At 44.6% G+C, this 12,163-nt stretch overlaps 1 protein-coding gene across 16 annotated transcripts in view; it reads left to right on the top strand.

Moving 5' to 3' along the window:
• Positions 1 to 1,183: 1,183 nt before the first annotated feature.
• cacna1g (calcium channel, voltage-dependent, T type, alpha 1G subunit) overlaps positions 1,184 to 12,163 on the top strand; it is a 351,728-nt gene continuing 340,748 nt past the window's right edge. For 8 of the 16 annotated variants that reach the window (XM_037754992.1, XM_037754991.1, XM_037754985.1 and 5 more), the window contains exons 1-2: positions 1,192 to 2,027; positions 2,580 to 2,903. In XM_037754992.1, coding sequence (XP_037610920.1) covers positions 2,587 to 2,903 — 317 coding nt within the window. In that variant the 5' untranslated portion in view covers positions 1,192 to 2,027; positions 2,580 to 2,586. Of the gene's footprint in view, positions 2,028 to 2,579; positions 2,904 to 12,163 lie in introns of those variants that run through there. The other 8 variants (XM_037754994.1, XM_037754998.1, XM_037754989.1 and 5 more) reach the window with 4 other exon arrangements.

The following is a 12,163-nucleotide window of genomic DNA, read 5'->3' as shown; positions in this document are numbered from 1 at the left end:
TACATCTCTCGTGTCGCACAATAAACTTCACCAACACTAGCTAGCTAGCCAACTTAGCTTTGACCACGCACAAATGAAACGTTATCATACCTGATGCGATTTATCCAGCGCCTCCTGGTCTTTTTATCAGCCGGAAAGAGAAAGAACAAGCAAGACCTTTTACTGGTGTGAGTTCATCCCAGTAGGAAACACACAGCCATTGAAGCTTCACCGAGAAAGAGACGTCACTTATGCAACTTTTGGGTGTGTCGTCTTTCTTATTACGTATTTTCACAGTCTTAAACAGTTTTACAACAATCTTTGACTTTCTTGACTTGCAAAATGATCTTTTAAATTGACAAACATCATATGTGTGATTCATGGCGCAGTTCAAACAGGATAAAAAAATATTTATCTCTCGCCGTTGACTACCGTTCATATTTTTTCCGAAATAAAATATGCGGGGGCAGGACTTCGCCTCTTTATTATGCAAATGTGTTACTTGGTGACATCACCATGTTACGGAAGAAAAGGCGGGACTTTAAGTGAGGCGTTTTCAAGCAGTTCAGGAGCAGTGTTTCTGTGGGGGAGAGTAACTCCCTTTGGCGCGGACTTTGGGCTTTATAACTTTGCAGACCTTTTACATGCACAAAAAACTATATAACACACTAAAGGAAAGAGAAAAAGCACAATAGGTCCCCTTTAATTCATACATGTACTTTGTTCTCCAAGATATTCATCATACAATATAAATTAATAAGACAAAGAACATTCCATAATGTAAGCATCATATGTAAATAAAAAAGCAGTATTATTTTGTGAGGGGGTGGAAGAAGGAAAATCCTGTTTGGTGTCTGTGGTTTAACTGTGCTCTATTGGTTCTCACTCTGTTCTATACCTCCTTATATATTCCCAGTCATTTGGAGTCACATTGCACCATGTGGCAGCTTCTTCTCCCCTCAAAAATTCCCGAAAATCCAGCTCTGCACCAATCACACGGCGACGCCGCTGGATGCCGCCGCTCCCTCGCTTCCCATTGGCTCACAGTTGACAATAAGATTCCAGCTGTTTCACCCCCCCTTCCTCCTCGCTGCACTGAGTCAAGACTGACATCCAGCTCAGCCAATCAGGAGTCAGCTCCGGAGTCAGGCCGCGCTCTGATTGGCTTAGAGCGTGCGCTCTCTGGGCGGGGCGGTGAAGAAGTTGGGATCCTCCAACATCCATCCAGCTGTGTTGAAGCTTCGCCTGATGGACGGAACCGACCGAACTCAGTCTGGAGGAGACCAGAGTAGCGAGCAGGAGCAGCCCGGTGCGCACCAGCAGAGAGGACCGGTGTGTGTTTGAGACATATCTAGAAGATCTCAGAGGTTGTTCCTTCTTTTGACGCATGCTTGTGTGCAGGATGTGCAGCAGCAGCATCTCCATGGATCTTTAAAAGCTGACAAACCGCCTGTGGATGCAACGAAAAGTACTGGATTGTTCCATTTGGAGAGGAGGAAAAACGCGCAGAAACAAATAGATTACTCATTTTCCTTATTTCTCCTTGTTTTGGGGTGTTTGTCCATCAGCTCTGTGGAGAAGGAGGGAAGCACAAAGAAGTTTGTGAGCTGCGTTATATCTAACCTGAGGCTGCAGAAGTAGACCCACATCCCAAAGGTTCCCTTTTTTATTTCTAACGGAGGAGGGGGCTGGTTATGAAGTGTTGCTGTTGGTGTTGGTGAGGCCCCCGGAGAGGCTTTTTTGGACACCGGAGACCGGAGCCTGGGCGCACCGCGTCTGTGGAGACGGACCCAGCAGCAGCAGCACCACCTTGGAACTCTACGGCTCCTCCAGCCAGACGCACCAAAACCACCAAGACCCTCTCCTCTACCCCCTCTCTGATCCTCTCTTCTTCTTCTTCTTCTTCTTCATCTCTCCTTCCTACCAGCCAACCAAACAGCCGGGCTTCTTCTCTTTCTTCAGACTGCTGTGGACTTTATAAGCCACGACAAACACTGATCATGCGATGACTGAGCGCGCTTTGGGCACATCTACCGAGTCCATTACAGGTAAGAAGAAATCCAACGGAAAGATGCGCACATATTTTTTTTTAGAAAAAGAACTGCTGAAAATGACTTCATAATGCATGTGTTGTTGATGTGTTATTGATGAAGATTTGATTGGAACAGTCGCAGGCTGTTGTTGCTGATGAGAGATTTGGGTGTTTTTGATGAAGAGGAATGCGAGCCCCTCTTGGATCTTTTGGGTGCTCGTTAGGAGCTCCATTCTATCTACCAGCTTTATGACAGCATGTATACACTTTGTCGACCTGTATCCATTAAAAAAAATCCGTTTTGTATCATATTCATTCTTTTAAAAAACATGTTATGCCATCATTCTTCGATGAAGTGTGCGCATATGTTCCCAAATGTTCCCACCACACTATTGCCTGTTGCCATTATACTTAATTGTGACTATATGTGCAGGAATGTATTTTTCACTATATGGAAAGTCGATTTAAAAAATAAAAATCAGCAGATTTAAAAGTGCAGAATCCAGTAATGCGCATCCCCCTGGTTGTCAGCTCCTGTATCTAACAGGATCGCCTCTATTGTTTGCAGGAGGTGAATGATGGCCGAGGATGGGGGACATCTCTCCGGGATCCCCGACGCCAGGGGCTCGGAGGGCCGCTCCTCTCTGCCGAGGACTTTCATCCGGCTCAACGACCTGTCGGGGTCCGGGGTCGGGACGGGAGGAGGGGAGCTCGGTGAAGCGGTGGTGGAACCGGCGGCCCCGGCGGCCGACCGGATCTCTACGACCGGGGATGAGGTGTCGGCGAGCGGCGACGAGGACCTGCCCTTTCCCGCCATGGCCCCGGTGGTCTTCTTCTACCTGAAACAAAGCACCCGGCCAAGGAGCTGGTGTCTCAACATGGTCGCTAACCCATATCCTTTTCTAACTCTTTTATGAGATAGGAGTCATGTGCTACATGAGGCACACCTGTGGCAGGTAAGTAAACACCTGCTGGGCTCAGCAGCTCTCTCCAGTTGACCTCAAGGGGGTTATTGAATGATCACATGACTTGATGGATCATATAGAGTGGCCAGATGTTGGATTGATCTATTGTGTGTGTCCAGTGACCTGATCTGAGGTGTGTTTGTTTGACTCCAGATGTGTGTGTTGCTCTCACATGTCACCTGACAGGACACATGTGTGTCTCCAGCTTCCCATGTCACGCTCTGATTCCCTCGGACCCACCCGATGAATTATTCATAAGGAGTGATGACATGTTATTGACCTCACATGACTGGGCCCACAGTAGTGAGTGTTATTTATAATGACTTTATTGCTTCACACCTGGAGCGTCTGTTTATTGAGCGGTTTGCAGTTGAATGGCAGCAGAAGGGTGGAGTCTTTTCAAGTCACACAGCCTTGTGGAATCGTTGCTGCCTCTGAAAGTGTGTTATTGATTCATAAGTGTACAGAGCATTCAGGTCTCTGGAGAGGAGGAGGAGGAGAGAAAGGAGGTGATTTTGTGTCTCTCAGTGTCTTGGTGTGTGTTAGTAGCTGGATGTGAGAGAGCGATGAGGAGGAATGTTTCCTCGGCCGATAGATACCGCCCTGCTCTGGTGGTTCCAGCCTTTGTTTCTTCTCAGAGGTGCTGTGTGTGTTCATGTCATTTGGATTACCTCTGCTCCTTCCATCCATCCATCCATCCATCCATCCATCCATCCATCCCTTCACATCATAATCCCCCTCCTCTCTCCTCATTTGTCACTGTTTTGATTGAGATGCTCAGTAAACCTGTCCTCCTTATTCCCCGAGGAACATTGTCCGTGATGATGCTGCGTCTTTCACCCCCTCCACTCCCCACTCCCCTCCTTCGTTTTCTTCTGTCGTCCTCCTTGAATCTTTCTTTCTTTCCCTCCTCAGTCTCCCAGCGATCACAGCTGATTTCCATGTCTGTAAATGTCAAATCTTTAAAGGTCTTACAAACAGACTTTTTTAGCAGCGGGGGCACACGAGTCCCCCGTGGCTCCTCAGGGAGCAAAGGCGATCTTTGATGCTATTATCCAAGTCAGGGGTTCTCAAACATTTTCATTTTCATTGACCCCCCCACCCCCACCCATCGGAGACCCCCCACATTCCTATTTGAGAAGAGTTTGACCCCAAGATTGTATCTGTGAGTGAAATGAGCTAGTTGGGAGGATTTTTTTTAATTGGTATCATTTCTCATTTCCTTCCATTGTCCTTTATACCGCTCAACTTCCTGTCGCTTCTCAGAGTTCTGTAAAGGATTTCAGTTGGGATTGGTTTGGAACTGGGTGTCACAAAGTGATTGTGATCTTGTACTTTGACTGGCCGTATTGCCACCCACACAGGATGACGTCGCACCCCGGGTGTTCACTTTCAGTGATGAGCCAATCAGAGATATCTGGAAAAGAAGCATTGTTATGTAGCTACCTGAACTGATATTATGCTTATTCAGTTATGTACAGTTTTGCTAGGTGTACGAGAATTATCGCATTTATACAATAATTTTGCCCTTCGTAAGATGGCCGATCAACAGTTCTAAAAACGACTTATTTTCTCGATGAATTGTCTTTAAAATAGCGGAGAATAGTCCAAAGCCCAAAGAGATTGGATTTACTATCACAGAAGAAAATGAAAAACAGAAAATGATCACAACTGAGCAAAGTAGCTGATTCATTTTCTGTCCATCCATCAATTGTTCCAGCTGTAGTAAGAACTAGGGATGCACCGATCTGACTTTTTCAGTCCCGATACTGATAGCGATACCTGGGCTTTGGGTATCGTCCGATACCGAGTACCGATCGATACCGGCGTTTAATTAATCAGCTGTTTGCCTCACTGTGTGGAAGTATGGGGATCATTCTTTTATGTGTAAGGCAACATCAGGCTTGACTCAAACATCGCTTTTCTAACTTTGTAAAACTAAATGTAACAAAACAATACGTAGATATGAATTTACTGAATTGTTTGTTATTATTAAAATAATAAATTGTTCACCAGTAACTAACCGGTGTCCACCGGTGCTCCTAACGGCATCTGCGAGATTTCACAGACCGAAGGAAAACAACCAATCAGAGCCGAGCTGGAGGCTGTCTTCCAGCTGCCGTCTCTGAGCGGCTGTCAATCACTCACCAACTCCGATCAAACGGTCAAACTAGGCGGCGCTGATCAAAAATTAATTAATATTCTGTTACAGTAATGCCTATTTCTCTCCTCAAATGTTTTCAGAACCATCTTGTGTACAGTTTAGCTGTAAAATGAGAACATTTGTGACCCGGCAGCCATGTTGAGATCAGTTGAGGAAATACATAGCCCCGCTCACCAGCCGGAGCACAACCAATAGGAACGCTCTCTCTCTGAAATGACCTGTGATTGGCTAAAGTCTTCCGTCACGAGCTAGATCTTTTAAAGCCTGAAAACAGAGCCATGAGGAGGTGCAGAAGTCTAGTTTTCTCTAAGAACACTCAAATTACAATATTCTGAAAGGTTATTATGTAATTTTATTTGCCCAATGATGCTAAAACTATTCTGCGTACTGCAGCTTTAATGAAGATTTGCAGGTATTGAAGTGACTGCTGGGTAGTTTGTGACCTCTGTATGTACAGTATGTATCCCCGGTGCTGTGAGGATCATATTTAGATGTTATTCTCGTTTGCCCTTTAGTGTCTATCTGTACTGATTTAGGAAAAGGTCAGCGCTTCTGTAATGCATTAACGTAACTGAGATCGATCCGTCTCTGCGGCCTCCTGCGTGTGGTACGCTCCGGTGTTTGAATCTGTGTACACTGATGCTTTGTATCAAGAGAACAAGATGCGATATTTTTATTTCTTTGTCTTGATCTCTCTGTCTCTGCTCTCTGGTTGGAGAATTAATCCTGCAGTAGTCTCTCCTCTCTACTATAAATACATCCACAGCAGCCGGCTCTGCCTCAGCTCCGATGCGCAGAGAGAGACCGCTTCCTCTGTCTGATGCTGTAGACCGACAACACGGGAGAACCCCACTGATCTCGCGGCCAGAGTCTTTTTCTAAACAGGCATATCCTCGGTAAGCCCTCGGCCTCGGGCGGCCCGCGGCCATTTTCAGCAGTCTGAAGTAATTAGGACCCCTGGATACTCGCTGAGGTATTTAGGGTTTAATTGAAGACCCCTGGGGCGTTCGCTCTGAGTGATGTTTTGCCCAGCACATTGCCTGTGTGAAATTCCCTCTGCTGGTTTTGCTAATGATTCCTGCAGAATCTGTGTATGATAGAGAGTGAGAGCTTTTGTGTGTGTGAGTGAGTGAGTGAGGTTGTGTAAGCAGCGCACACACTTCCACAGGACTCCCGTAGGTGTCTCCTCTCTGGCGGGTAGCTGGGTGTTTTGCCAAGACGGGGGAGGAGGAGAGGGGGGGGAGTTTTGGGATAGAGTCCAGCGCTCTCTATCCTTTTGCTCACGCTGATTTTTTAAGCTGAGGATTACACGGCCCGGAACAGTGAGGGAAGACACCTGGCCATGCTAGGTGTGTTTGTCACTGCGTTGAAATAGCCGTCGTTGGAAGGCCGACAACCGTTCGCGCTCAAGGGGAGCCGAGGGAATTTTGGGCGAAACATGCTACTGATTTTGTTTTTCCCCCTTCTGTTTCACTCCGTATTTCAGCGAAGCAGGCTTTTCACATTTGTTGCTCGTTGCACTGATGCGTCTGTCAAATAATGGAAGTCGAAGCAAACACTTACTTAATCAGCAGAAAATGTCTCCTGCCCTCCCCGCCCGCCTATTCTCCCTTCACTCCCCCCTCCTCCTCCTCCTCGCCTGCTTCTTTTTTCTCCCGGACCCCTCGCATTTTTTTCCTCCTCTGGAGTTAAAAGCCTCACTTTGGCTGGAGAGCAAGGAGGAGTGTGTGCCATCTCTGACGGCCTCCAAAAACCAGTAGAAGAAGAAGAAGGGGGAAAAAAAGAAAGGGGGGGGGGGAAATAAAATAAAAAACTGAGGCTGAGTTGGAGAGCCGAGTGGGATTTCAGAGAGCATTTTTTAAGAGGTGAAAAAGTAGGCCTGTACCCGCCATCAACTTTGCTTTCATATTTTCTCTCCTCTCCTCTCCCTCCCCCTCCGCCTCTCTCCTGCTTCCTCGGAGAATTTCAGACAACTTCTTGCACTTTGAGAGTTTGATCTTCATCGCGAATCCTATCTGAACTTCTGTCATAGCCGCGTGTCTACATTTTAGAGGATGCGTGCTGTATGTGTGTTTGTGCATTTTTCATATTCTCTATATGAACTGAGTCTATAGAACTGGGAGGCTGTCATGAACTCTGCGTATGCACTGAAAGATTATGTTTGATGAAGTATTCATTAACCATGCAAGGCCTTTTTAGTGTGTGTGTGTGTGTGTGTGTGTGTGTGTGTGTGTGTGTGTGTATGTGTCGGAGGGTGGGCGTCCTTTTTTTCTTCCCGCGATTCATGTGTCCCGCTGAGCATGTGATGTGACTTGCATGTATTTTGCATGTAAAGTGCTTGCTGCAGGGAATGTGTATCTGTATGTATGTGTGTGTGTGAGTGTACTTGTGTGTATATCCAGAGCTGCACACAATCATTTAACATTATGCCTAGGTGGGATATTTCAAAGCAGGTTTTTATGTAAAATACAACGGGTACAAATGGATGGGTCAGCTGGCAGTGTTGCATGGGATTGTTGACCAATCAGAAGCCTCCCTGACTAGTTGTAGACCATTCACATTTCCCCACTAATGACCAGTTGTTGCCCAGTCATTGCTATGGTTGAGTCAATCAGAAAATACTTTTGGCCAATTGTTGACCAATCAGACGCCTCCCTGTCTGACTTATTTTAGCCAAATCAGAAGCCTCGTGGGCTATAGCTGAGTCTGCAGGCCAAAAGCAAGTCAGCTGGAACACGTTACAGCTGAAAGTTTGCCAAAGGGACTGGCATAAAGTCTGTAAAAGTTCCAGTTCTTGTAAATCTGACATTTGATGTTTTGTATGAATCAACACTGATGGTTTTCATCAGCTGTGCTCCCAACCTCCATTTCTCACAGTTAGTTATTAATAGAAACATATTGAGTGGTGCAGATATCTAAAACATTAATGGTCATCATCAGCATCCTGTCAGTCGACTAAAATAATGAGGCCGTTACTTAGAATTAGATGTTTTTACACCAATCATGCATGTAGGTAGAAATTAGGGCTGTGTATTGGCAATAATCTGATACGTATCACGATACATATCACGATACAGGGGTTACGATTCAATATATCACGATACTGTAAGCAAGGCGATACATTGCGATTTTTTTTTTTAAATCTAATTTTAGGAAAACGGTCACAGTATAAAGAACTCACCACCATATGCATAACATCTGAGTAAAAAAAGTTGACTTTTTTATGCAATCAGAACAGTGATCTGAATTTGCATCTATCACAGTCCCTGTAAATAGCACTACATTAAGAGGGCACATAAAGAGAGGGGACATCTCTTTGCAAATTAAATAAAGTATTGACTAAACTGTAAACTATTAATTAAAAATCAATACAGTATCACATAACATAATATGGCAATATTTTATTTTTTTCTATATTTTCTTACACCCCTAGTGGTAATCCATCTCAGAAGAAGGAGATACAGAGGTAACGCTTTCAATAACCTCAATAGACCAGAGTGCAGTGCATTCATGATGTGATTTTCTTTTCTTGAAGGAACAGTGTGTAGCAATTAGGCAGGTCCTCCCCATCATGTTTCTACAGTGGCCCAGAACGGACAAACCAAACACTGGCTCTAGATAGGGCCTTTTGCGTTTTTGCGTCGGCCACCGTAGTTCTCTTACACGCCTGGCACACGGTAGAAGTTTCAGTTGGTTGCAATCTGAAACCTCACCACTAGATGCCGCCAAATCCTACACACTGCAAATTTAACTGGAGGACCTCCTACTTTACGACTGACTAGGGCTGGGTATCAGTACTCAATACCTTTTAAGGTATCAACCGAAGTAATCCAGTACCAGGTGTATTGAAACTTTTCCAGTCAAACAATATCTGCATTCGATCATTTTTGTACCCAGATCTAGAAAAAAAAGTCTATTTGTATGGTTGTGGTCTCTCAGCCAATCAAGCTTTCTTCGATGTAATGCTACATGTGATTGGCCCACTACCGCACTAGCTACAACCCATATAGTCTGTGAGTAGTGTGGTGAAGTCCAATGCGGTGTAGGTCACGGAATTGTCAGTTCAGTGTGCTGAGATGTCACCAAAACGTTCAAAAATACGTCGCCGGTGGTGGCAGCATTTTACGCAACTGAATGCTTCCATTCACATGATGGGTATCACATGAGGTCCTCTGTTGGTATCGATATCACTTAAAGGGTATTGGTATTGCAATTTTTTAAACAATACCCAACCCTATTTACATCCCTCTGGTTGTAGCTAAAATGCTCAGTTGCATTCTTTAGGGACGACCAAAAAACTTTCTGGGAAATATAGGAAGCCGTAGAGAAGTTGAAAAGTACAGAGGATACAACAAATACGTGAATGTATCCAACGTCACCTTTTTGTGAGCTTACTGTTGAATTAGCTGAACTCGTGGACAGCCAGAGAGACACTTGTGTCTCACTTTGCTCTCATTTTTCATGTTCCCTTTTAAGACGGAAACTAAGTGGTAGAATAAGAAAACTTACATAACTGCCAAAGAACGCTAATGAAAACACAGCTACGGTCAAAAACACTGAGCGCTGCCTGTAGCTGGCACCGATGTAGGCGTGTGTGTGTGGGCGTAGGGCTTTGTTATTGTGCTAGAAAGCCTTTGTTGCATTCAGAATTTAATGCTAGTTAGTGGAGATTTATCGCTGAGCCTTTGCTCTTGGCTCCGGCGAGAAGGAAACGAGCGAGTGTTCATCATATCCCAATCCAAATATCAGTTGCAGTATTTACCAGCGTACAGTAATTGCAGCGATGTTTTGTTTGTCCATATCGTGCAGCCCTACTGTGTGTGTGCTAAAATCCAACCAACATCTGTTGTGTACACACTCGACACACGCTCACGGGCACCGCGGTTGTTTGAAGAAAAGTGAAGGTTCTTTCAGCATAATGTGTTGAATTCAGTCCAAACACTGATTCACTGACTGATGGATGAGTTTACTGGCAATGAAATACTCCCGACACACTATACAGTATGTGTGTGAAAATCAGTGATTCAGTCGCCGCTATGTTGAAAGTGCCAATTATTGATGAATAACAGGAGTGACAATCAAAAAGAGATGGCAGGAGAGCGAGAGAGAGAGAGAGAGAGAGGCCGAGCTCAGACTGCAGTAAGGTGTGATTAGACGACTCAGTATGAGGCCTGTTCTTAATGAGGAGCTTTGTTTAAGCTGTTAAACTGCAAACAGACTGAGCACAAAGAAAACCCTTTCTTTGTGCTCAGCCTGCTACTTATTTTTCTTACTTTCTATTGCTGGTTGCTACACTATAGTTCCAACCTATAGTCAGCTCATTAAAGCGTTTCCATTTTCTGCTCTACACACCTAGTGTTTGGTCGTTTTTTTCCAGGGAAAGTCCCTTCTTCCTTTGGTGCACACACACAAAGTGACGCATTATTAAATTTTTACAGAAGCAACAGCGGGGAACCATTCAGCCCTATTTTGAACAAAAAACACGAGTGAATCTCGTTGCAAATTGCTGCTGTACTGCTGTGGTTGTTCCGAATGAAATCCTCCTCATGGAAATCTCACACATAATAGAAATCAATCAAAGCTTTAAATATAGGTTTAGTTGCGCAAAATCCCCCCCCCCCCCCCCCCCCCCTCCCCTCCCCCCCTCCTCCACCCCCGTGGTGTATTGATGTCTGTTGGAAACACTGTAGTGTTTCTATATGTCACAGCTCCATTCAGTTTTCACTGTGAATGTATTGATTTTTAGCCTCAGCACAACACTGAAGAAAACGGAAGTGAGAGTGTAGTGTCCACAGGAGAGAGGATGGAAAAAAAATCAGGCCACTCCGCTTAGTTAAATTATAAAAGTTTAAAAGCCTTTATTATTTCGACTACATAGATAAAAACAAGAGCAACACTCACGAGAGAATTTCCAAAGCCAATTCTGGCTTCCTCTCCACACCTGTAAACGCTATGCCACAGATAAAAGTATTGAAAACATACAGTATATACATACTGTATATGTATGTTTATATGTTAGAACCAGGCAGCTACCTCCAGTTCTGAAATGTGAAGCCAAGCTGAAGTGCCTTGAACTTGCATTCTTTCTAACAGCCAGCAGGGGGCGACTCCTCTGGTTGCAAAAAAAGAAGTCTGATTGTATAGAAGTCTATGAGAAAATGAGCCTACTCCTCCCTTGATTTATTACCTCAGTAAACATTGTCAACATGAGTTTATGGTCTCAATCGCTAGTTTCAAGTCTTCTTCAACACAGCATGATGTTCATTTAGTAAATTATGGTCCCATTTAGAGTCAAATAGAGCATAAAGCAGGGGATGCTTTAGGGAGTGGCTACCTTGTGATTGACAGGTCGCTACCACGGCGTTGTCCGGTCTGGGAGTTGTCCGTGTTTTTGTCTTAGAACTTTAACCCTTTCACAGTGTGTTTTCAGTTCATGAAAGTAAATTGTAACATTATTCAGCGTTCGGTTGTATTTCTCATGTCACTTCTTATACCCCCTCCCATTCCCTGCGCTCATCCTCAGCTGGTCTTCTGACCATCCTCACCTCACGCCTCAGCACCATGGGTGCATTCAGCTGCACTGCTCCCAGGCTCTGGAACTCCCTCCCTCCTCACATCCGACAGTCTGACACTATTACAACCTTCAAATCCCACCTCAAAACTCACCTGTTCAAACTGGCCCATTCACTGTATAGTGTCCATCATTCCGTGACCTTCCCTTAACTTCGTTACTGTTTTATTCCCCGTCATACATGTCTGCCTAAATGTCTCTTGTTATGTTCGCTCTGCTGGTGTTTTCGTCGTATCTGTCTGTTTTTTATCTGTTTGAGTATTATTTTATTTTTGTAAGGTGTCCTTGGGTGTCCTGAAAGGCACTACCAAATAAAATGTATTATTATTATGATTTACTTCTGGTTGAAAAAAAAAAGATGGCGTCTGCCAAAAACCAAGATGGCGACAGCCAAAAACCAAGTCTATGATTAGAATTGAAGGTCTGTTTCAAAATGTTGTGCAACTTTGGGA

The sequence above is a fragment of the Sebastes umbrosus genome, chromosome 20 (genome assembly GCF_015220745.1).
Source record: "Sebastes umbrosus isolate fSebUmb1 chromosome 20, fSebUmb1.pri, whole genome shotgun sequence".
NCBI lineage: Eukaryota > Metazoa > Chordata > Actinopteri > Perciformes > Sebastidae > Sebastes > Sebastes umbrosus.
The sequence above is the reverse complement of the archived record's forward strand: the minus strand, read 5'-3'. Positions and strand labels throughout refer to the sequence as shown.